General features: G+C 37.5%; 1 protein-coding gene across 2 annotated transcripts; it reads left to right on the forward strand.

The window, feature by feature from the left end:
• The first annotated feature begins 1,448 nt into the window (after nucleotides 1-1,448).
• Nucleotides 1,449-24,253, forward strand: map3k7cl (map3k7 C-terminal like). Of its 2 annotated transcripts, none has more exons than XM_088921797.1 (5): nucleotides 1,449-1,849; nucleotides 4,224-4,304; nucleotides 6,550-6,611; nucleotides 17,827-17,942; nucleotides 22,526-24,253. In XM_088921797.1, exons 2-5 carry the CDS (start codon nucleotides 4,229-4,231, stop codon nucleotides 22,704-22,706), a joined length of 435 nt encoding a protein of 144 aa, XP_088777923.1. In that variant the 5' UTR covers nucleotides 1,449-1,849; nucleotides 4,224-4,228; the 3' UTR covers nucleotides 22,707-24,253. The 2 variants fall into 2 exon arrangements, with proteins under 2 accessions (XP_088777923.1, XP_088777925.1); XM_088921799.1 differs by lacking the exon at nucleotides 22,526-24,253 and adding an exon at nucleotides 16,227-16,458 and having other exon boundaries at nucleotides 1,473-1,849; nucleotides 17,827-17,934.
• Nucleotides 24,254-26,220: the final 1,967 nt, after the last annotated feature.

The following is a 26,220-nucleotide window of genomic DNA, read 5'->3' on the forward strand; positions in this document are numbered from 1 at the left end:
AGGTACAGTACATATCCAGTGACTCATGGCCCAACTAGAGCTGGTGGACCATTCAAAGGACCATGGACCTTGTCATAAAACACCTAGCCTGGATTTAAAGGTAGCACTTGAGACATTGGTAACAATCAATTAAACACAGCAGAAAAGGTCACAAATGAGAGCCCACTTAGCTCATTTGGTTCTCTCTTTCTATACTCACTTAACCAGTACTTCTTGCAATCTCGTTAGCCCGGCACCATAAATTGAGAATTTAGTGTAGCCAACATGTTGAGGGGAGGTGGGAGTACACTGGAGCACCTGTTGAAAATCCACATGAACCTGCGGATGGCATGCAAACTCCACACAGACAAACCAGAATCTGTCCTGGATCCCAGAGGCAGCAATACTAACCACTATGCCACCATTTCTTCACTACTGCATGTATAGTTACACATTGTACTTTCTGACTATTTGGTAGTAAAGGTTAACACTGCCCAGCCCTGCTCATGTGTAAATGATCCTAAATGTTTTCTGAACTCAGCAATATCTTCAGTTTAGTGCTTGCTGAAGTCAATACACTATGCTACACAAGAGTGGAATTATCTGGATTGCGTCATATTCTCATTATTCTCACTAGGTAGTGTTGTTTGGCATCTATTTACAGTATGTGGTCTACAACCTTAATTTAGTCTTAAATTATCATGTTATGGAAACTCTGAACCTGCTCTCTACATTGTAAAAAAGGCATAGTGCACAAGAAAGGCAGCGGAGAATTATTTTTAAAGGTTCCAGGGAGGAGAGCCTTGGAAGAAAGACACCCTCAGAACAAAGGGAGAAGGAACATGTTTACAGAAATCATGAAAGCTTTTAAGTATGGCACATGACACTGTGAGTTATTGAAAATGAAACAGCAAGACACTTGAAGAAGAAACTTGATGCAGTCATGAGGATAAATGTCATCAGAAGATTAGTTGTGGATTCCCAGAGTGTTCTCTCCCTCCTAACTACTGTAGCAACTATTACTTGTCTGGATTGTTCATGCATCAAATTAACTGGACATAGATGAGTCCTGTGGCATCTGTTTGATCTGAACTTGCCTTATATTCTCTTGTTGTTTATGTTCAGTTTGGTTTTTTTTCCGAGTCATCATACCATGTCAAAGGCAATGCTTCTGTTAGCCCATTCCTCTATGTAGTCTTAATTTAATTTACATTTTATAAAAGAAAACATTTTTATCCAGCTGGTCCTTTTCTTTTATATGCTGAATGCGTCAGCAGGGAGCATTGCACTGCAAAGGTTAAGGTTGTGCCCAAGTAATTAGGCAGCCTCTTTCTGGTACACTGCATCATTCCAGAGTTATTGCGTTCAGTCCAGCACAACTATGTCACTCAAAGCTGATTGGAGCTGGAGGCATTTTTCGTGTCTAGAGTCATGCCATCTGAGCCATTTAATTGGAACCCAACTGACAGACAGGGGCATGCCGACAACGTCCCTCAGCTGCCAAGCGCTGTCTGTGTTGTAAGCTATCTCAATGTGAACATGTTCGGAGGCGACTGACTGTGTGCAGTGAAGAGCTTGCTAAGCGCCCTTCGTGAGAAGGTTTCTCTCTAGACATCCTTGTGAGCATAAACGGGAATTCCCATCAAAAACCGAGGACAAAATCTAAAGCTCACCCACAAAGAAGGGAGACTAGAGTTTAGAAATACACCAGAGAAAGGACAGTTAGTAGCAATATGCAATCTTTACCCATCTCTGGTCTTAACTTATAAGTGCTGACAGCAGCCGGCTGTCAGATCTTTTGTTTGTAGGAGAGCAAGGCAAACAAGGCTGGCCCTGGTTTTACCTCACCCTTAGGATTGACTTCCTAAAGGTAAGTCAGTGTGAATTAATATTGCCTTTATCCTTTTGTAATTGGATCCTTATTGAAGTACATACTGTATAAATAAAGCATGGCATGATATATTATTGCATCTGGTTAACTTTTCACCCAAAATGTGCCTGTAATGTTTAACATAAAGCATCTTCTCTCCTGAACTGGTAGCTCTACAGATTTCTAATCAACTGTCAGAATACTGTGCTGCTCTGTGCCTACTGAGTTTCGTTCTCAGCTTCTAGTAGAGGGTAGTTCCTGCCTTCTCTAGCGAGCATATGTTTTTGAAAGAATTTCTCACTGCTTCAGTGCTTTGTTGGCATTGGCAGCTTGCAGTCATTCATTTTGATCTATTTCAAATATAATATTGTCATTTTCAGATGTAGCTGTTAGTTTAATTTTGACAGGTACAAATTCAAATGGAGTCAAATTAGGCCCCTCCTACTTTGAGAAACTTTCTATTTTGGAACATTTTATATGACAGTCTGTATTCAAACAAAATTGTCTCTCCCCAGAAAATCTTGGGAAACATTGACAGACTAGCAAGATACACTGTTGCACTTGTTTGTATTTTAATTGATTTATAATAGTAATGTCTATTTCAAATTGTGTGTATTCACTGTTTTATCCTGTTTATCAGTGAAGGTAGTATATTAAGTTTTTTTCTCTATCCATGTTGGGATCATTTATTTGTTTTACGAGACCCAGCTGAAAGGCAAGCCTATGTGATTTGCTTTGTATTTTTGTATTGGTTACAACAGGGTCTCTGTGGTAATTCAAACAATTTAACAGGAAAAGTGTTAACAATATTGACAATATAAGGAAGAAGATCAACATTTCTTCATCAGACTGATAGTTTGGACTTCATAATATGCGTTTGTACCTTTTAACTTCCACTGCTTTTTAAATATACTTTATTGGATAGATAATAAATAGATGTTCTCAGTATGTATTAATATAAGGTTGTATATCATCATTTTCCATATACTCAGTCACACTGCTGGACATTAGGGACTGTAAAATTATGTTGAGTTGTTTCAGATATAAATTACAATTCTTTATATATTAGTGTTTGAAATTGTTTTGAGTTTTCAGCTTTGATTAATAACACAAGATTCAAAGCTGAGAATAAAACAATATTGTTTAAATATGGTACAGCTAAAACCACTCCACAAAATAGAAGTATTAATTATTAAAGATACAGAAAGTTAGTTAAAATAGTTCTTCAAGCTGTGGTAATTATAGAGGTTTAGAGAGCTTTGTGCCTACACATAAGCCTAAGACATTTCCAACAAAGAACCAGAACAGAAATAAACCTTCTCAGTACAGTTTCATGCGGTAAAATTATGATGGGACGTAAATAATTTGTGAGCAACATGGTGGCACGGTGGTTAGCATTGTGCGGGGGCCCTGGGGTGCTTTCTGCCTGGAGTGTATATGACCTCCTTGTTTGTGTAGGTTTCCTCTGGGTGCTCCAAAGACATAATGGTGCGCAGGTTAATTGGCTTCTGAGAAAATTGTCCCTGTTGTGATTGTGTGTGCATGTTTGTGCCTGTGTGTGTTCTGAGGTCGGCTAAGGTCCTGTCCAAAGTCTATCCTGCCATGTGGTCATTGCTTGACAAAATATGCTCCGCTGTGACCCTGTATCATTTATTGTGACCCTCACCAGGACAAGTGAGCCAAAAAAAAGAATTAATTTCCACCATGCTTAAGGCCTTTACTGTTCAAGGTCTATGCTATTCACTTATCAACAGAATTCCATAAGACTTAGAATATTGGGTAACAGTAACTAATCGCTAAGCCGTGACTCCTACATAAAGACCTGGTTGGGAGAGGCCCCTCAATATCCATGGCAACACTTTGAAAACAATCTCAAACCAACAGTGTTGGATTCATGTTACACTTATTTCTGGCAGAGATCTGGGCAGGGAAGAGGCATTTGGAACATGCCTGACAATTGTTAACAACATCCTTGTGAATCTCTGGACCAGACAACCTAAAAAAATCTTGCTTAGGGTTGTCCCTCAAATACACAATAACCCCCTAAGGATTTTTACAGGGTACTGTAAATCTTTTATTACTGAGTCTTCTAAAAAATCAATAACAGCTGAAGACTAAGTTCTCCTCTTAGTTTAATATGATTATATTATATTGTATATTGACTTAGGTTTCAATTTGAAATTCAAACACATTATTAGTGTAATATGGATGATTGCAAAAGAAAATAATTCCAATGACAGTGTTGTTTTATAATTGATTATTGTATGTCCACTTTTGTTATTCAATACAACAGTGGGTTCACTGATTTATTATAATCGGAACCCATTGCTCCTATATAGCTGCTGTTTCAGTTATGTTTTTATTTCTTTAAAAGGATAAATGATCACCACAACAAGGCACGTGTCTCCTGATAAACCAGAAGTCCGAATAGCCTTCAGTTTACATGATTCCACAGGTAAGAGGTTAAGTTCTGTTGTCTCATTTTGGTATTTGAAAAGCCCAAGGTGATTGGGCTTGAATTCAAACAAAGTCAACCTAGTATATTTCTTCAGAATAGATGTTGAAACATGAACTAGTAGGCACAACTGGAAAACAGAACCCAAAATAGAAAACACTTCTTTGCTCAAAGGGTTGTGGGAGTATGGAACAAGCTATCCATTCATGTGGTTGAAACTGATACTGTGGCATCTTTCAATAAATTGCTGGATGAGATCCTTGGATCATTTAACTACTAACAACAAAGTGGGCTAGAAGGCTGAAGGCTAAAAATCTTCCTCTCGTTTGTAAAATGTATTATATTGTTTTTTCTAATTTAAAGCCATTCAAGGCAGGTTTAGCCTCTTCACTATTGCAAAAATGCTAAGTTAGAATTTTCTGTCAATAACATAAAATACATATTTTCTTTGTAAGTATCAAGAAGTCCCCCAATTTTCCTAAAATATCTTACCATCTAGTGGGTTCAAATATGGCAACTAAGACTACTGTATATGGCATGGTTGTTTTTTGAAAATGAGCAAAACACTCAGAAATTAATTTAAAATTGACACTGAAATTTAGCCTTGACAATGTAATAATATGTTTATATCAATATATGTGCTCCACATAAAAAGTGACACACCTGTCACACCTGGAATGAGGGGGTAATTATTAATATTGTAACAAAAGAGGTACTCTGGTTTTAAAAGGACATAATATGTGGCCACAATAAATAAAGAAACAAAGAAAAGTAAAGGGATGCTGAGATTCATTGTCATGGTCTCATTTTTGTTTCTTTTTGGTCTTAATAAAATCACCCGTCTCTCAGTTTTCCACTGGGTTTCTCTGTGGGAAACTTCCAGAGCTTATTCACCACAGGCCTTTGTGTGTTTTATCAGTTTAATTTTAGTCATTCTTTAGCCTGGCAAGTGTTCTCTATTTTGGTAAGCTTTGGCATTTTAAAAACAAAATATCACCCTAACTGCACAGTGGGACTCTCTGTTATACTGCTGTCAAAGTGTTTTACAGCTATTCAGCCAAATGCTTCAAGAGCAGCTGAACAGCTGACATCCTGGCATCATATTTCCTGTTTAATACCTCTATGGCGCATGATTCACTCATTTGCTTTTAGAATACTGACCTCTATTTAAAAACATTTAACACTTCACCTGCCACTATTGACTTCCTACTTGACTGTGAACACTCAACAGTAGTCCCAGAACACTTGGAAATTGCAGTCTCTATACACTATAATATACAAAATTTTATATCAACATAATTTCAAGCCTTAATTGCAGCAAACCCTAGAACTTAAATTAATGATGACTGTGACACTCCCACATTGTAGGAGATCTTAAAAATGTTATGGATGTTATAATTCATTTTCTTAGCATTATGACGATAATTTAGCTGACACATTATCCAAGGCGACTTTACATCTGAAATAATAAAAGACTTGTAAAAGTTTAATGGTGCAAAACACAATCTAGGGTAGTGTAAACTAAAAGAAATTAGTTAACACAGTAAAGAATTTTGTTAACTAAATAACTCAGTACAAGGTCCAGAAATTAGAATAATTAGTTGAACAATGGGCTCTAGAGGTACAGTCAATAAATATGTGTGTTCAATTATATAGTACATTACACATACTGTACTTACTGGATATATTTTGCATTATACAAATTGGCATGTAAAGTGTTTTAAAAAACTTATGATGTTCTTTCTACAGTACTAAAACATATACACTAACATACATAATACATTACACAACTTTAAAGCTGAAAAAAACACTTCTACAGCAGCCCTAGGACATATACTGTAAAAACATAATCAAGCATTCTCAGGCCAAATGCTGTGAAGTGACACCTTAATGGCACCAACTCAAGGGTAATTTTGGTGAATTGTAACTGAATCCTGCTAAGACCAGCCTTGCAGGGAATAGACCTAATTTTAAAACAGTTCCAAAGAAACCGACAATAAATATTCATTGGAGTTTACCAGTGCAGCCACTGTGAAGTATTTTAAGTAAGTGTTCTTTTTGTGCTGATAATGTTGCACTTTTGCAGCAGGACACTGAGCAAGATTAAAGAAAAGGCTAGGTAAAGCCTTGTATTGATTTCTGTATATAATGTTTTGCCAAAACATATTTTAAAGAGTTTGAATTTGCTCTGCTAAAGAAACTTTGTTGATTTAAAATAATGTTTTTTGGTCAATTTTTTTTATAGATCTGAAGGATGCTGAAGAGTCATTACCCTTGACTTTTCCAGATCTTGAGCAGCAATTACAGGTAAGTTTTAACACCTGAGTAGCATTGTGGTACTCCAAAACCATGTGACATTCCCAAGAAATTTATGCAGAAGTCAATTTCTGAACAGTACTGTAAAGTATAGGAACAACATGACAGGCTGGGCATTGTCACTGATCAAAAGATGTTGTTACAAAGTTTTTACTGCTGTGCATTCTATTGCCTCTTACTTTAATAAACTAAAATGATGGGATGAAACTTTTGTGATGATCTGTGACACTCAAACTAGAGGACACATGTGGAAACTAAGCAATGGTGTATTAAAACTAATATCTGGAAGCGCTTCTTTACACAAAGGGTGGTGGGAGTCTGAAACAAGCTTCCAGTGCCCTGGATCACGAGGTCCACTGGTATCACCTGCAACGCTGCCACTATCGGCTCCAGGAATGGGTGAAAAGTTCAACACAGCTCCTGGAGAAAAAAAAACTGATCAGGTGTTGAAGCCTGGTGCTACTCTGTAAGCATCACTACTGTCTGGACTGAATCCACTCTTGCTCCCAAAAACAAAGAGATCTGAAGCAGCGACAGAGAGCTCTTCCCCAGGTTCATTCAAATCCCAGATCAGTTACAGTAGGTGGTGCAGAAGCAGTATAAAAATGAAAGGAGTAGAGTTAGGTGTCCTCAGATTCTGAATGGACCAGAGAGAGTCATCCCTTTATAGAACTGCAAAGTAATTAGAAAAAAACTCTTTGTCTCAATGAAAGAGCAGCACTAAGAAGGTTGCACTACTGTGTAACAGGAAATTCACCTCCTACCAATGCAGCAACTAGAAATGTGTTGTTCCAAGGCTGGAGAAGAGAGCCAAGCACTGAGAAACTGGAGGTAGCAGCTCCAGTGTGATCAACAATTGATCTGAATGGCCCACAGGTCAGGAACATCTTTTCTGCCTAGTACAGCAGCTGGTCTGTAACCCTGCAGCTCAGGACCTGCAGCATCAGCAAGAAGATGGTCAGTAGCAGTGAGGATGTCCGGGTATGCAGGTCATCTCTAAGACCCTAAAGTCCGTTAGGAAGGCTTTCAGTTGCTCAGTTTGAACCTTAATGGAATTAACATTGTAATTAACAAAAGCTTTTTAAGAGCTTTCTATTCGATATTATTTGACTTTTTCAAGTTACTGAGGGCTTTTTTAGTTCAGGTAAAATCTCTTTTCCAATACAGAAAACAAATCGAAATGATTTAATTTGAATATTATGAGCTGATTGCGGTGTTCAATTAAGTAAGCCCAAAATCTAGCAGAAAATGGGCTCACAAGGAAGGGGAGCTGGAAGCCTTAGTATTTGTCCGTATTTTAATGGCTGTTGTTGGGTCAAGCAATGCATCCACAGTAAAATTAAAATACACATGGAAACTCCCTCAAATATTGATGCAGCAGCTATGTCTTCTGTACATGAAGAGGGATTCATTTTACAAAGCAATAAATGTAACCAAATTTCTTTAAAGCGTATTTACCCTTATAAATCAGATAGATTTCCAACAATTGAGTAAAAGTGCTGCAAGCAAGAGTATTTTCCAAAGAATGGCGTTGTTATATGCGATAAATTGATATCCACTAGAGACCGCCAAACCACAGTTTTGTTTTCTCTTACCATGAGGAAGTAAAAGCAGACAGTGATACAGTTAACATGCTCCCCAGCCAAAGGTAAGAGAAAAGAACAACTGTGTACACACTGTGAAGAGGAGTTTCCTATAGTTTTTCATTCACTGCCCAGAATGAAGATTAATAAGGCAAACAGATTTAATGCTGCATACTGTATGTACGTAGAGATATCTGAGGGTTGGTATGTGTCTGTTCATGCTTAGCATGCATATTCATGCTTACAACATTGTGTTGACACAAACCTGATTTTTCTGAATCGACTATTTTCTTGGACTGCAGTGCATATTGGAAGCACATTTTCAGAATATGCCAGAATAAACTCTACTCACTTAGTGGACTTTAATACCATGATCATCAAGCAAACAAGTTTGTGAAGCTCTAATAAGTCACTGATTAAGACAGGCTTAGTTATGTGTTGCGTTTTAAATACCTTTAATTGTTCACATAAATCGCATGGGTACAAAAATGTGTTTCCTTCCATATGCAAGTTAAAAAAGTGCTGCTACTACTTCTGCCCCAAGGCTCTTGGGTCCTGGGTTGGATTCAGACCAGCACCATTTATGTGGAGTTTGCATGTTTTTGTATATAGAGTTTCTGTCCAGGTTAATTGCCTATTTTCCCTATATTGCTCCTTCTCATCATCGCGTGTGGGCCCTGAAATCAACTGGTATCCCAGCATGCTTGTAGTCCCACCTTGAACCCTGTACCTGCCATGTTATGCTCCAGCGTAAAACCTAACCTAAGGACCCTCTATGAAAATGGATGGAATGGCCAGTATTGCCCCATGTGGAAGTATTTAAAACCGAGAACAGGAGAATGTTTTTACCCAAAGGGTTGTGGGAGTATGAAACAAGCTACCCAGCAATAATATTGAAACTAAAACACTGGTTTCTTTCAAGAAACAGCCAAATGAGACCCATCACCCTTGATCAATTACTGTAACTTCTAACTACTAAATATATTGCCAGTAGCCATGTCACCCTGCAATTCACATCTGGCAACCTGCTGAAGCTAAGCAGGTGTGAGCTTGGTCAATACCTGGATGGAGACCTTCTGGGAAAAACTAAGGTTGCTGCTGGAAGAGGTGTTAGTGGAGTCAGCAGGGGGCACTCACCGTGAGGGTCCTAATGCCCCAGTATAGTGATGGGAACACTATACTGTAAAAAGGTGCCGTCCTTCGGATGAGACATAAAACCAAGGTCCTGACTCTCTGTGGTCATTAAAAATCCCAGAGCATTTCTCGAAAAAAGTAGGGGTGTAACCCTGGCGTCCTGGCCAAATTTCTCATTTACCAATTAAGGCTTCCTGATAATCCCCATGTATGAATTGGTTTCATGTGATAGCTGATGTGTGGTGAGTGTTCTAGCGCACTATGTCTGACGTCGCATCATCTGGGTGGGTGCTGCAGATTGGTGGTGGTGGAGGAGAGTCCCCATTATCTGTAAAGCGCTTTCATGGAGTGTCCAGAAAAGAGCTATGTAGGTATAAGCAATTATTATTATTATTATTATTATTATAAATGAAGGGACACTAAAATGTTTAAAGAAATGTGCTCTGAAAATACATTTATTTATATTTAAATATTCAATTCAATTCAATTTATGTTTATATAGGGCCTTTCACAACAAGGTTGCCCCAAGGTGCTTAACAAAGCAAGTGACCATACATGTTGTGAATGCAGAACAGAAAAGACAAGAGACAACTGAGGAGAGGAACCAAAAACTCCTTAGTAAGGAGAAAAAAAATCTCTAGGGGTCCAAGGACAACTGTTTGCCTAAACCCTTTGGGGATGCTAACATTATACAATTAAAAACAGGGTATTAATCCATCTATCATGTCTTCTGTATGTCAGTACTCCATGCAGATCTCTGTAGACCAGCAAAATCCTCCTAAACGATAGCTATATCCACGATGTCCCTCTTGGATCCACGGCAGTGATCCAGCATCCAACTCAGATGGTGCCCAGCCCGGGCGCCATCAGGACATGTGGGAAGGAAAATAGAAAAGTTTAGTCAGAACAGATGTATCTACCTGGTGGGCCAACATAGGGACACACTATGGCACGTACAGCAGCACCAGCAGCCATGGTTGCAGCAGGCTATGATGTAAGGTGTGAGTATTCTCAGCTGAAGTAATAGGTTTTCAGTCTGGATTTGAATACTGAGATTGACTTGGCATCCCAAACATGGGATCCGTAAGCTAGGGGCCCTGTAACTAAAGGCTTTACCGCCAACTGTTTTTTTTTATTAATGTGTGGAATATGAAGAAGACCTGCATTCTGTGATCTAAGCGGGCGACTTGGATTGTATACATTAATGAGTTCCATTAGATAGACAGGTGCCTGACCTCTGAGAGTCTTATAAGTAAGTAGAGGGATTTTGAAGTCCGCCCTGTACCTGACAAGAAGCCAATGAAGAGAGCTAAGTCTTAATACAACTCAGGCACATTTGTACAGTCACAGATGAAAGAAGACGTTCAGCTGAAAAATGTAATTTATTGATTTATTTAATTACTTATTTTTTTAGTTTTGTTTATTGAGCTATTGAGCTATGGTCAATATCTATCTATATATTTCTAATCCTAACTTTATAAGAAAAAAAATTTAAATGTGTTTTTTTACTTTGTTGGTATCCAAGAACCTTTTCTCAGAACTAAAGCACACATTACACCCAAGACACACACTGTACCAACCAGCACTATGTCCAAGGATTTACATAAGGAGTGATTGTAATTTTCATTTATTTTACCTCATTTGTATAAATACTGGCTTCTACTGCCTATAGAGAAAATAGGCATTTTCAACTGTGAAAAAATTCGATAAGACATAGACGTCTATACAAGGAGTGAAAAGATTACTGTTCTTAATGTTTGAAAAAATACCAACACATACAAAGCAGTGAAATAACTGTTGAAGTTTTTCTTCAACTATCTGAAGACCCACATTAAATAACTAGACAATAACAACAAAGCAAGGAGATAGCTGTGCAGAATATCAGCATTAACAAACAAACCTGCTTGGGCACATTCTGTTCTTTATGAAGCTTTATGAAGACAGATTTTACCTGTAAAACAGCATTGAAGAAACATGTGTTTCTAAGGTTGCTGAGCCCTTTAACAGCTACACTATTGCTATTGGTCTGAGGCGCCTTCTTGAGCGACAGCTTTTCTTCTTTTTTTCCAGCGATGTCTGCTTTAGTGTCCTTCTTCTGGTCATTCTTGTTCTCCTCAGATGTTGTGTCATTTAGTGTTTCCTTGGGAATTTCATGGTCTATGACTGCTGTGGGATTTATAAAAAAAAGAATGTGGACTTTTGATAATGCCAAGAATGATCTCACATCTGCATTTGGGCTTGAACTTAAAACTGTAAAGGCAAATGGTAGAGGAAATAATTCAAATGTAACAAGCACAACACAGCTATAATAGTTTAGTGGTTGATACCCATTACTGAAATCAGATTTGCATGAATGAGCTATTTTGATACATTCATCCACACTGAACCTCTAAACTCCAAATACCACTCATGATGAAGTTTTGTAACTGGTAAATTTGCAATCAGACATTTACCAATACATGCTTGCCAAAATATTCTGAATGATCTGAATGACCCAGTAACACAACGGACCTCTGCGAGTATCAAGAGTATCAAGTTGAAAAGGATGTGGCATTTTTTTCAGATAGAGGAATATTTAAATATCACAGGTGGTTAGCTGTGTCAACATGCGTAGGCTGCAAAGGAACAAGTAATAGTTTTATTCCATGCTGAAAAGAGAGAAAGAAAACACAACATTCCGGCCATGGAGGCTTCTTCAGGTGTGAGAAAGACAGGGCAGTAAGCAAAGGTAATGTAGCAGTAGAACAAAAGCTGGGAGAGAGGAGGAGCGGGAGGCGGGAGCAGGGGACAGACAGAGTGGTCAATCAGGTAGTGTGAAGTCAGGATAGGTAGAGAGAGGTGTGAAATGAAACCTACAATGAAAAGAGAGAATTTAGAAGAAAATTAGTCTGTCATTGAGAAAAGAGGGAAAGTATGATCCTAGCAGCAGGATAATTTTAGTTTCTGTAGCCTTTCTGATGTAGGAGTTAGGAAAACCATCTTTGAGAACACAGACGGAGAGATTAGTGTGATCATGGCCGTCAGAGGTGAAATGAGAAACAAAAGACAAACAATAGACAATAGACGTTTCTAGACATCAACTTCTCCATTAGCTGCATACAGCTATCTTCTGTCTAGCTCATTTCACCCCAAACACACTAAAAACTCTCTCCCTTTTTCACAGTTCCTTCGGCTACGACGACTCTGCAGCAACGACATCGATTTCCAGAACCAAGCCCTCAAAATGTACTCTTTTTTCATCAACAGAGGATACCCTAACAGTGTTATTGACAGGGGCCTTGCCCTCGGACCATCAACTCGATCAGGAACTCCCACCGTAACAACCGCATTCCTTTGGTGCTTCCCTACCACCCCAACACACTTCCTATTCCCAGGACTATTAATGACAACTTTTCCATCCTACAGGATGATCCCTCCATTGGGGCCCTCTTTTCTGACTGCCCCATCATCTCATATCGCCGACCACCTAATCTGCGTAACCTTCTTGTTCACAGCTCCCTTGACCACCCTCAGCAATCATCCACATCAGGCACTTTCCCCTGCAACAGAGCTCGCTGTATCACCTGCGAGTGAAGTAGATATCTAACACCACACTCATTCAAGGCCCCTCAAGACAATTCCGGATCACTCAAATGACATTGTGTACCTCCAGCAACCTTATTTACTGTATCTCTTGCAGTAAATGTCCACCCATCTACATTGGGGAAACAGGAAAGGCTCTTAAGATTAAAGATTTCTTCAAGCCTATTGTTTCTCATTTCACCTCTGACAGCCGTCTGTGTTCCCAAAGATGGTTTTCCGAACTCTTACATCAGAAAGACGACAGAAACTAAAATTATCCTGCAGCTAGGATCACACCTTCCCTTTTCTCTCAACGACAGGCTAATTTTCTTCTAAATTCTCTCTATTCATTGTAGGTTTCATTTCACACCTCTCTCTACCTATCCTGACTTCACACTACCTGATTGACCACTCTGTCTGTCCCCTGCTCCCGCCTCCCGCTCCTCCTCTCTCCCAGCTTTTGTTCTCCTGCTACATTACCTTTGCTTACTGCCCTGTCTTTCTCACACCTGAAGAAGACTAAACAGCCAAAACATAGTGTTTTCTTTCTTCTCTTTTCAGCATGGAATAAACCTATTACTTGTTCTTATATATATTTCAGTCTTTATCTATATTTTTCAGTCTTTAATGAACACTTATTCATTGCAGCTAACAGTACTAATAATTTCATGTGTATTAAATGAATGTAGAAAGGGGGGACCAATATTAATATAGATACAGTATATCCCTGACCCCTGGCTCACAGTAAATTGGAGCTCTGCTCAGTAAATATACAATATGTATGTACAGTATATGGTGCCTTGCTAAAGTATTCAGAACTTGGCACATTTTTCACATTATGTTGCTTTAAAGCTTTCCATCATGATGCTGAAAATTATGACTGCATATGTATTCCAGCCCTTTGCTTTGGCAAATGCACGATTCAAAATAAATATAAATCTCAGGATTTCAAAATAAATACATCTGTATATCTATCTTAATAATATATCAACCTTCAACCACAAAGACCAAAGAACTTTTAAAACAACTCAGGAATAAAGTTGTATAAACAAACAGATCAGGAGATGGCGAAAAAAAATCAAAGACCCTTAATATCTCTTTGTGATGGTGAAGTTGATCATTAAGAAGTGTAAGGCATTGGGTGCACTGCCTAGATCAGAGCATCACTCCTAATGGAGCAGCCAGTCAAGGAGGAAACTGGTTAATGAGACCACCATGAAGTCAATGGTCACTTTTAAAGAATTAGATAAGAACCTGAGATGGGAGAAAACATCTCTGGTTCAACGTACTGTATTCCAGTCATCTCACAAAGGGGTTTGTATAGAACTGAAAAGAAAACATCTCACATGGGGTTTTGCAACAGAACACTTTCTATAAATGATATTGCAAACATGTGGCAAAAAGCTAGGTGGTCAGACCTGCCAACATTCGGATTATTTGGTCTAAATGCAAAGTATTACATCTCAATCAAACCCAGCATGGGGCATCTCTCAGTCAGCAACCTTCCTGCTGTTAAACATGAATGGTGGCAGCATTGTGTTATAGTTCAGCAGCCGGGGATGAAAATCTCGTCAAGACTAATGGAAACATAGATGGAACAAAGCACGTGCAAATCTTAGAGGAAAACCTGCCTCAGACTTAAAACTGGGACAAAAATTCCCCTTTTTGCCGGGACAGGGACCCAAAGCACAAATCTACCACGACACTGGATTGACTTAAAAAGAATAAATTGAATGTCCTTGAGTGGCCCAGTCAAAGTTCTGACTTGAATCCTGTTGACTCCTACTGCTGCCTGTAAGTGATCCCCAAGCAACATGAGAGAGCTTGAGCAAATCTGCTATGAAAAAAGCCGATGTGTACCATTGGCACAGACTTACCTAAAAAGACTTGCAGCTGTAATTGCTACTAGAGGTGCCCCCACAAAATATTGAACTCAAGAGTCTGATTAATAATGCAATCAATACATTTTAGACTTTCCTATTTAGTTTTTGCTTACATTTACTGCAACTTTTCTAACCCTTAGGAGTCTTCAGTTTGAGCAATTAGGTTTTGAACTCAAATATTCAATCTAAAAGAAGAGTATCATTTTGTAATTTCACAAAAAGGGAAACCCTAGGAAGGATCTGAATACTTTTGCAGTACTGTACTCTACTGTATGTGTGCAGAATATATCTTGGTATTATAGGGCGGAGGGCAGGACTGTACCTTCGGTGGGACCCAGTCCATTACATTGCATGGTCCTAGCCAGTATGTCTTTAGGAGGTAGGAAGAAATACAAGCTCCCAGAAAAAAACCCTGTCAAAAACAAGGAGAACAGGCAAACTGCAATCTGGAACCAAACCCATAACCTCTGAGGTAGCAGCACTTGCATTTTTGCGTATTTCGTTTCTACTGGGTATGCATTCTGTTTACGGAGGCATGAATATTATACACAGTATAATGTAATATATATAGAGTATATTACATGTTTATTTCTATTCAGTTCAGACCACCATATACTACAGAAACCAAAATGCTATAGACAATGAAACACACTGTAAGATGTGTCTTTTTCTTTGACACTTGGTAACTGTCCAGATTTTAATTTAAATATCAAACATGTCCAATTAAGGGATTAAATGCAAATAACCAACATTTGCTGTTTGTTAAAAAAAAATCTATATTTGAATTACTTACAATACGTTGACCATGATTAGGGCATGGTCCAAACCTTTTCTAAGGTGTGTGGTCTGAAACCTTAGTGTATTTAGTATTACAGTATATTAGTACTTATTAAACACATGATCTCAGACACAACAGAAGTTAAAAGGCATTCACAGTGGGAATTAAAAGGGAATTAAAGCTCCAGAAAGAGCTAGTCAGAGTCTCAAAGGGAAATTTATTTTTAACTTGTCTGTTCTGTCTCATACCGAAAGCAGAAGTAAGAACCACAGGGAACACATGGGAAGTGGTGCTGCCATCGAATTTCCATGTGTTGTAACTGTTTTCAGAGCATGTGTGTGGGCTGCTACTGTTTGTCCCCCATGAGGGTTTCCCTCTAAAAACCCATTTTACAGTTGCTGTGGCTTCACGTATAATGCACTTCATTTCTTTCCAGATGGTCCCACTTATAAGAACAAAGACTCAGGCTCCTTTGGTTCAGTTCTTTCACTCTTGGGAAGACAGAGTAATACTGTCAAAGACTTGCCAAGACATCATGTCAGAATTTTCCAATGTACAAAAGCTCTGAAGTAGGTCTTCCTAAGATGTACAGTATATTGCACATGCACTTCTAAATAGTCATCCATCCATTTGCTAATAGCTTCATCCAACACTTTATCCAATGCAGGGTGCCTATCTCAGCAAGCAACAGGCGCAAGCCAGGATACACTCTGGACTGGATGCCAGTCCATTGCAGGGCACCATCAAAATTACACCAAGGCCAAATTTCCCAGAAGCCAATAATACTACCAGAATGTCTTGGACTGTGGAAGTAAACCGGAGCATCCAGAAGACCCACATGAACACGGGTGTGCATACTAACTCCACACAGATTGAATCCAGGACCCTAGCGCTTCGAGGTAGCAATGTTATCTACCTCACCACCAAGTCACTCTTCTAAATAGACATCTATAATTCATATACGATACAATAATATTACAGAGTCTGATTTCTCAAAAACTAGTTTGTGTCTAAGCAGCTATGTTTTACACACAGAAAAATACCTACAAGAATCTACAAACAATATGTATAAACTTCACATTAAAAGTAAGTAAAATTACTTTAACCCACATATTTTCCTTATAGCACTCCTACAGGAATCCTCACAGTTTACCAGAACCTGAAAGTTTACTCCCCCAGCAATCACAATTAGCCGCTCTAATTGCACAATATCCCTTGTATATCTTGATTTTTAGGCTTTTCTTTGTGTATCTTTCTGCAGGTATGATTTATGAAGTATTCTACCTCTCATCTCAAATTCCTTAGATATTTTGCTAACATGCATCCCTCAGATGGGGCTCTTAAAAAACAGACAATACAAAAATTATTATTATAATAATTATAATTATATACGAATCTGTACAGTTAGAGCACACAATAAACCTACAGTACATACTTTCATGAAGGAATAAGCTAAATGTTTTGATTGTATTATTATAACTACATCCATTTTAAGCCAAGTTACTATACACCCTTGGATTTGGCAGTTTAATTCTTGTAGATGGGACCAATTTGAAGAAATAAACATGTTAGCATATGTTAAAAGAAAAGGAAATACAAGATACAGTATTATTATTTATGGCTCAAGGTTGGAACTTTCATCCATTGTGGGTCTCCTCCACATCCCAAGTGCCATATAAATGCCCTGGATTATTATGATTTATTTAGCAATTAGCATAAGCATTACAGTACAAAACAACAATAAATTCATATAAGGGAAAATGCGGCATTAATGAGCAAATGTGGACCCTTACAGAATCTTCACTGGTATAACAAGGGAAAAGCAGAGTAAGGATTAGTAAGGCGTGAGAAAACATAAATATAGATACTGCATATGGTAAAATGATAAATGAGAAATGCTGTGTCGTAGTAAAGTAAATGTGAGTTTTAATACAATAAAATTGTTGGAAAAACGTCAAAAAATGGTGCACGAAATTATCGACATAAACTTTTATTACTGTCTTTCTCAGCTTTTTTGGGGTTGCCCTGTTTCCTTAGTCAGTCAAGTGAAGACAAGAGTGTCATCTTCATGCCAGAGGCAGCTTGCTTAAGCTCTCACAGCAGTGCTGAAAGTTGACTGGCCTTTGCTGATAGGCTTATCACACCCCTTTCAGTTGTTATTTCTGACCTGCTTCTCAACATGCCCCAGCTTCCACTTGGCTTTTATCAGAATGCTTATCCCTGCCTCTTCTCATGCATACAAATTCATTTCTTCACTTCTTCTCCAGCCGCTGCCTCCCTATCAGTCATTGCCTGAATCCCTGCAAGTGTACAAGGACCACTGCAAAATGGCCAAAGAGTTTCACGATGTCAAGAAGGAGATTGCTCGGCTGGAGGAACGGAAGTAAGTCATTGCAAATAGGAGTTTTGGAAAATGCAAATTGACATCTTTTATAGGAATGGAGCATCAGAAAGTTCACAAAACAAGCAATATTTTGTAGCCAGCTAAGTAGGTTTTCAATTCATCTCTAGGTATGTTGTTTGCTGATGTCATCCTTCCTGTTTTATTATGTCATTTACTTTCACTTCTTTAAGGTAAGAAATGTACAGTGAAAACAAATTTCCATTTCACATTTCCTAATGCTGGTAATATTAGTGGCTCAGTAACTTGGCATAGGTTTCAACCACAATTCACTATGCTACTTTCCTTTTGAAAACTATCAAAATCACTTCTAGTTTTATCTAAGCCCCCATGCATGAACTATGAACAAATACAGATTTGTACACAGAGAAACAGGCTACTTAGACTTTTATGTTCTCCCTGTGTTTGTGTAAGTTTCCTCTGGATTCTCTGGTTTCTTCCCACAGTCCAAAGACATACTGGTCGGTTAATTGGCCTCTGGGAAAATTGGCCGTGGTGAAAGAGCATACATGTCAGTGTTTGGGTCTGTCTGCCCTGGGATGGGCATTGGATGGGCATGGGATGGACTGGGTTGGGCATGACATCTGGATGGGATGGACTGGGATGGGCATGACATGGGGATGGGATGGGGCCTGGGATGTGCATGGGATGGACTGGCGCCTCACACCCGCTGCTTGCCAGGATTGGCTCCGGCTCCCCAGTGACCCTGAACTGGATGAAGTGGTTAAGAAATGAATGGATGGATTATCTGGACTTGTATCAAGATATAAACACTATAGCTGTACTTATAGATCCAAAGAAGGAATGAGGTTTCATTTCTAGAACCTCTTTACATTAAAAGATTACAACGGAGTCTCTTCCGTGTCACTCCAGCCCCTGCCCCCTATAAAAAAGGAGCTTAGTCAACTTTATTTTAAGATCACTTTGTATATGAAATCAGGGGATTTCCAGGTTGCGTCAATGTTTTTATTTTGAAATAGTAAAACAAACTCCATGGAAATGAATATTTAATGTCTTAAAAGTGCACAGTTGCTCACATGTAGAGTAGGTATTCACTATTCAGCAATTTTAAGTCTAGTTCTGAGGTTAGGCCATGATTGAGATAAGGCAGAACATTAAAATTACAGTTTGGGGTGTGTAGAGTGATAGGGGAATTCTGTCTGTGAATTAATTTCAGTTTAGGAGAACTTGGACAGGCAGTTTTTTTCTGAACAGCTTGAATCAAATCATGTATAACTACAGGTTACATGCTCTAGTGTTTGCAAAACAAATGTCTGGAATCTTGAATAACCACACTGTAGAAAGAGCTATTTCTCTCATGACTCCTATACCAGTAGCGTCAATTATATTGCTGTGGTTGAAATATTCCTTTTATAAACATAATCCCGTTTCCCTGAACATAACTCAGCAAAAGTGTTAAAAAAAACTGTCTGTTGGGTTGTTTATTTATGTTTACCATAGTGAAACCACACCATACCTTGGCTGACATTTTAGGACACATTATGAATTAAAAAAAAGAATAAATGTAATTGTTTTAATGAACCTGTAATTGAAGCCATTCAACCTTGCAGAGTCCATTGCCAGTCTGACACAATTCCACACACTGTGCTCAGCACTGAATGACCTGGAGGTAACCATGCTGATGTGCTGTGGCATTGTTCAAAAATACACCCTATAATTACATCAATCACGTGTTACAGTACCTCTAATACCTTGTCATTTTCAAAATACATCATTATAAAATAGCTCTCTACTCAATCAAAAACAAACAGCAGTAAATATTCTGAAAAGCCCTATCTTCCCAACCCATATTTCAACAAATCTCTAACGTTAAAAGTTATTATTTTTTTATTACTTTGTCTTAAGATACTCCCTGAAAGTCAGCTTTTAACATAATATTTTATGTGCCCTATTCATCATGAAAACCCCTTATTTTACTGAAAATTCTAATCCCTAGCAAAAGAAAAAGGATAATGATCTTCAAGAATTTGCCATAAAGGCTGAAAAACTAATGCAGAACACTCTAGGGAGTCACGCCTTCATTTTCCAGGACTATAAGGAACTTTTGTAACTTTCCGGAGAATGTCTTGAATACAAGAGTAGATTCTTCAGAAAAAAATATGTTACTCTACATACAGTATGTCATAATGATATATAACAATGCCAGATCTGTGAACACGTATGATAAAACTACTGAAAACTTTTAAAAAGATGTGCTAATATCCCAGATTAGGTTAGAAGGATAGTCCTGTTCTCCCAACTTGACTTTCGGCAGTGGGCTGTAGCATGACCCAAGATTTATGTGAAAGAAAAAAATGCGCAAAATCATAAATGTATACTTTCACTTATTCAAAGGAAATAAATAACAGCAGTCACATGTTCTATTAGTCTGAATTGATTCCATCTCAGATTTGGGTCAGTGGCCAGATGTACTGTAAATAAAACATATAATACAAGTACTTGTCCAGAAAAAATATAGCAAATTCACCTCATTACAGTTGTTATGCATTAATGCTGTAGTTAAAGTACATCATTACAAAGGACTTTTAAAGCTTACAAAATGAATCACAGGGAAAGCAAATCAGCAAAGAATCAAACCTTATTTATTAAAATCATGTTACTTAGTGTCTTTTGAGGATCCGCCGCTTGAGGTTTGTTAATCTGGTTCTTCTTATACTCATCTTCATTAACTAGTCTGCTTTTATGGGAGAAAAAGATAATACTTTTCACACGGGATAAGTTTTGGATTTATAAAACTTAACATAATATGAACAATAACAGAAGACATGCTCACAGAGGTAAGATCATTACACTTTGGTGCTGGAAGGACAGAAAAAGAAAAATTCAAATAATCAGCTGTTTATTACAGCACAGAGTATTATCTAGATAAGAAATGCAACTACAGCTTATACCCTGCATGAGCATGAAAAGTGAGAGAAACATACTGTACAGTAAAATTCCAGAATAAAAAGGGAGAATAATTTCAAATCCATTTCCCGGGGTGCTATGTGCATGGAGTTTGTGTGTTCTCCCTGTGTTTGTGTGCATTTCCTCCAGTTTCCTCCCACAGTCCAAAAACATACTGGTATGTTAATTGGCTGTGACTCCCCTGTGATCCTGAATTGGAAGAAGTGGCTAGGAAATTAATGACTGGGTGAAGTCTACATTTCTTCACAGTCTGAGAAATTCTTTTGCTCAAACATACATGAGCTACACACAACTGGTTGTGCATTATTGCCAAGACTCATCTGAGTTTTAAGTCATGGGACAAGGTTGATTTTACTTCTACTGTGGTAGGAAACCAAAATAAGCTCTGGCCTGATGAGTCACTGTGGCTCTGATACGGACTTTACTTTTTTTGTACTGCAGCAACCAGTGACACATACTGCTCCCCCATATGCTCTGAAATGAAACATAAGAAGTTGCATTATTAACATAAATCCTTAGCACTTATCAAATAATTCGTTTTTGAGTTCAAAGGACATTCTATTGTGTTTATGTACAGTACGTGCTTGCTGTTTATAGGGAGAAAATAGAAAACACAGTGACTTGGCATGAATGTTTCAGGGCACAGTGTTAAATATTTATTGGATTAAACAAAACAGAAATGAATGTTCACACTTCAAATACAGCAATATTTGTCTATAAACAAGACTTTATTTTCCTTTAATTGGCTATAGTTCATAGTGCTTCCTTGTCATTATAAAAGTCAGTTTTCTGCATTTTTATGGCCTAACTACAATGCTTAGTTTGGAATTTATCCAAGGTTATTGCACCATACTTTACTGTACCTCCCCTCAGCACAACACAAAAAAGTGTTTCTGTGTACAAAGGCCAGTTTTTACAAGCTTTTCCACGTGTTCCTTTTTTGTGTTGTTGATCTACAGAGGCATATCAGCATGAAGCCTGTAACAGTTAAATACTTATCAGCAACACACAGGTTGTAAGACTGGAAACAATCCTTGTCTCTGTGCTCTCTGCTGTGTTTGACAGGAAATTCAAGTGTGTCACAGGGAAATGCCCTGCTGAGATTTCAATTCCTCAATTCGATTCATTTGGAAAAAAAGGCATAGAGATTAATTTCCTCATAAAATCAAACAAAGAAACACATATGTTTTCTTTCAGCTAAATCCCATTCATGAACAGATTTTTTTTTCTGCAGTGTTTGGCTCATGCATTGGAATTAAAAAAATCTGCAGCACCGGCAAATCAGTTTTATATTAATAATGATAATAGAACATGACGTTTTTCCTGACTTTAATGTAAGAGTTCATCTTGACATTAAGCATGGGGAAGGAAACACAAATTTGGCACTTTTGGTCAGTGTTAAGTTTCATGTCCTTGAACTTACCTTGAACAGATTTTCTGAGTCAGATTGTTTTCCACTCTGGTTCTGATGGAACCAAAATAGTACAACGTCTCAAATATATTTTATTTTTCAGTTTCACCCCACTATTAGTTCTAAATTTAATTCTGGAACTTTGAATGCCTCATTCTTTTCAGCTGTTACCAGTTAAAAAAGTATAAAATATGGGAATATGACAGATTCCTCTTTTTTGTCACAGGAAAGAGCTGATAGCTGCCCTGGTTGAAGATGAAATGATGAGCCAGGAAGCTGCTCATCTTCAGGAGGAGTTCAGCGTGCTTGCCGAGGAGAATCGGACGCTGATAACAGTCCACAACCAGCGCAGTGAGCAGCTGGAGAAACTCCGCGTACTGAACCAGAAGAGACAGGGATCCTCATGACCCTTGCAGTAGGACCTTTAAGCCAGTATCAGCCAGGGCTGACAATGGAGTATCCTAGCCCTGCCAGTGGATTTCTGCAATTCCGTGGCACATTGTGGTTTGTACTGCTCTTTGAGAGAGGCCCCAACACAGAGGCCAAGGAAAAACAAGGTCATGATGTCTTGGGAATGGAATAGTACACACAGTGATGCCCCTTCATTCTTGCCCTTCAGACTGATCAGTAAAAACTACTACTGGGGATGCACTGAAAAGTACTACTAATAGTTGGTTTGTCGTTATTATTTCCACTCCAGATACGTCAAAATGTTTCACTGAATTATAGCATAATTAAAATTAGACAAATTAGGAGTATTATTAAAGTCCAATGTAAAAATGTTTGAATCTCATTTTTGCAAGGTCTGTTGTTTGTTAGCTCATTTGCTTTAACTGCACGTGAAATGGCACCAATGACAATTTTTAGAGACCTTTTAAACCAAACCGAAAGCAGTAAAAACTGTGAATGGGGACTTACATGACAGAAACACAAAAAAACTAATTTTGCCCCTTTTCTAGAAACTTTGTTCCCCATAATAGAACCAATCCAGACTTTTAAACAAAACCAGACAAAATGAATATATAAAAATAAAAAAACTAACATATTAACTTTACTTTGGTTATCTAATTAAAGGCCTATTTGTTATTCTTGAGGTCTTTAACTAAAAGGTTATTTCAAAGTTGGTTTTCTAGTATTCAAAATAAAAAATATTTTAAATATAAAAATTTTAAAAAATATGTAGGTGCCCTCAGTGTATTTTTTCTGCAAACCATGTTCAATGTATACACTAATGCTAAGACAGTTGAAATCTTTACGAAAGGTTGAGAAATTTTCAAATTGATAAAATCCAGTTTAGGTAGTACTCTGACTAAATAAACAAAGTGTGATAATGAATACAAGTACTAAAGATTTAGATCTCTGCATTTATTACTCAGGTAGAACTGTTTATTGAAGTATTATCAGGTATTGTCATCTACTGTATAATGGTACAGATAGTACAGTAATTCAACATTAAGAACAGATGCTTGAAGTTGTGCTACATCATTAAAATAAAACAAAGAAATATGTGAAATTCCTTGTGAAAGTATCTGAATCAGAAAACATAGACAAATTTACAAATCATTGAATCAGGCTATTACGCTAAATTTCTTTTGTTTCATTAGAAAGTAATGTTTCATTAGAAAATGATAAGCCTAATTTCTTATAAGCCTATTTTTATTCAGTTAAATCAGATATTATCTTAAGATGGAGTAGGTTTATCTTCTATATCTTCTCATTTTCTCTCTTTACTCCACTTTATCTCACTGCTTCACCCACTATACAGTATCTCTTTCCACCACATACAGTACCTGAAAAAGGCTCTACAGCACAAACTTTGTGTCCTTTCTTTTTTCTTTTCAGTGTGAGCTTGTTTCTTCTCAGCTCCCCACTCTATCCTCTTCATATTTTGTTGCCTCCAAAATTGAGAATTTTTTTTTAATTGTTTTTTCACTGGGAGTAAAAATTCTAACAAGATAAGGTGTCACCTTGTTGTGTTTTCTGTGGTCTTTTGTTTGATTCTCCTGTTGGCTCAAAAGATACTCTCTCATGCTAAATAACTGCTTGAAAAAAACAAGAACAACTACAGAAGAATTTGGAGAAACGTAGTAGCAAAATCAATTAGGAAAGTGTGGGTGTCCTAGTGGTTTTCAATTTGTGGGTGCAAGGATATACGGAATACTCAGGTAGGTCACTATTGTCTGTTTTAAAATGTAAATTTGAAAATTACAGTTGACATTATTATTGTAGGATTTGTGTTAAAACTGTGAAAGGGTGGAATCAGTGGTATCCATCTGCTTGGAGTATACAATATTTGAATGGCAGACACTGTGAAATAGCATCTGCATGTTTTCGCAATCAGCATTCAGCAGGAGTGTGGCACAAAATGTGACACACAACATGCAGGTACAATATAATTTTCAGCAACCTCTGCAACAGGAGACTAGAATGGCAATACAACTAACAATTATCCGTATGTTTTTTTTCAAAGTACATTTTATTATAAATCCAAGTGTTTTTGTATAGTATATACTGGTGGGCCATTGGGTTAAAAAGCTTAAAAGCCAGTCTTTGGAAAGATTATTTTTAAATAACTCGTGGCTGAAGTCTGCAGCTTCAGAAAAGTCAATTTAATTGGGATGTTCACACCGGGGAATCTGCAATAGAAATCATACAGCTTCTGTTGCAACCTTTTAAGTTCTATTGGCATTCCTTTCTTATCTGTTTTCTCCTATACTGGTCTTTTAGTTTGGCTGACTCTAGATGATGTTCATCTGAGTATGTGATGGGCTGTGGCTCCTGAATTGTTGCTTCATGTTTGGAGGTTCTTGGTGTATGCTGTCTGTGGCTACATGTACATTGTTAAACAATAAAGAATTGTTCTCCAAGAAAAGAAAAGTCCATTTACACGTGTACGTCAGACTGAGCAGAGAGCCATGTAACAGAACAGAAGGAGGAACAACGTGCGACACTTTGTGGGTATGCGGCACAAACTATCATGTCACATTGCAGTTGCCAAGCCCCTGAGGGTAGCATGAGAAGAACCTTAACAGGGTTTGAAGCGACAAACAGATAAGGGGTAGTCAAGCAAGCTGTACATGGTCTCTTCTCATCTGCACCTTGGTGTGGGCAATAATTATTAGCAGGAAAACAGGGCAACACTTTAAAATAAGTGTAATTGGAACATACGTACTGTATAGGCCATTTGTCCCGTCATGAACATTTTGAAGTTTAGTAAAATAAAATATACTTTGTAAAGAAACCCAGAGTTTGAACCTCAAAACATGTTCCATACACCCACAATTCTTAGTGTAAAGAGTTTTTTTATTATTCACCCTACATTAACTCCCTTTTAGCTTCCAACAACATTTCTTTTTTCCACTGCTGAGGTCTTCATAAATTCTTAGTCTTATTTTTGTTTTCTGCAGAATTAGAAAAAGACACATGGAATGTATATATAATTACCTACATATATATTAGTAATACTCCTAGGAAAAAAAAAGACTAACTCTCACATAATCCAGAATTCTACAGGAAATTTAATAGAAACAAGACTTAGTGCTCTATAGGTTCTTGTTTTATCTCCCTTCTAATAACTTAATAGTTTGGCTTAAAATTACTCAATACCAGTGGAACTGCTTATTTAACAAAGAACATTTGATTAACATATTTTATAAACACATGTGTGATTTACTATTTTCATTTTTATCTTCCAGTATTAATCCCTAATTATTTCATGAACTGTTTATTTCCATCTCTCTCTCCAATGAACTAAGGCACATTTAAAAACACAAAAATGACCGATACTTCTTTGTTGTTAAAGTCTCTCATTATATATTAATTGAAATGCAATAATACATTTACAGTAAATAAGATAATTTAATATGGCTTTCATATCAAATGCATTTGAAGTAAACACACAGAAATAATCTACATACATTC

This window comes from Atractosteus spatula, chromosome 7, assembly GCF_055471065.1.
Source record: "Atractosteus spatula isolate fAtrSpa1 chromosome 7, fAtrSpa1.hap1, whole genome shotgun sequence".
Classification (NCBI taxonomy): Eukaryota; Metazoa; Chordata; class Actinopteri; order Semionotiformes; family Lepisosteidae; genus Atractosteus; species Atractosteus spatula.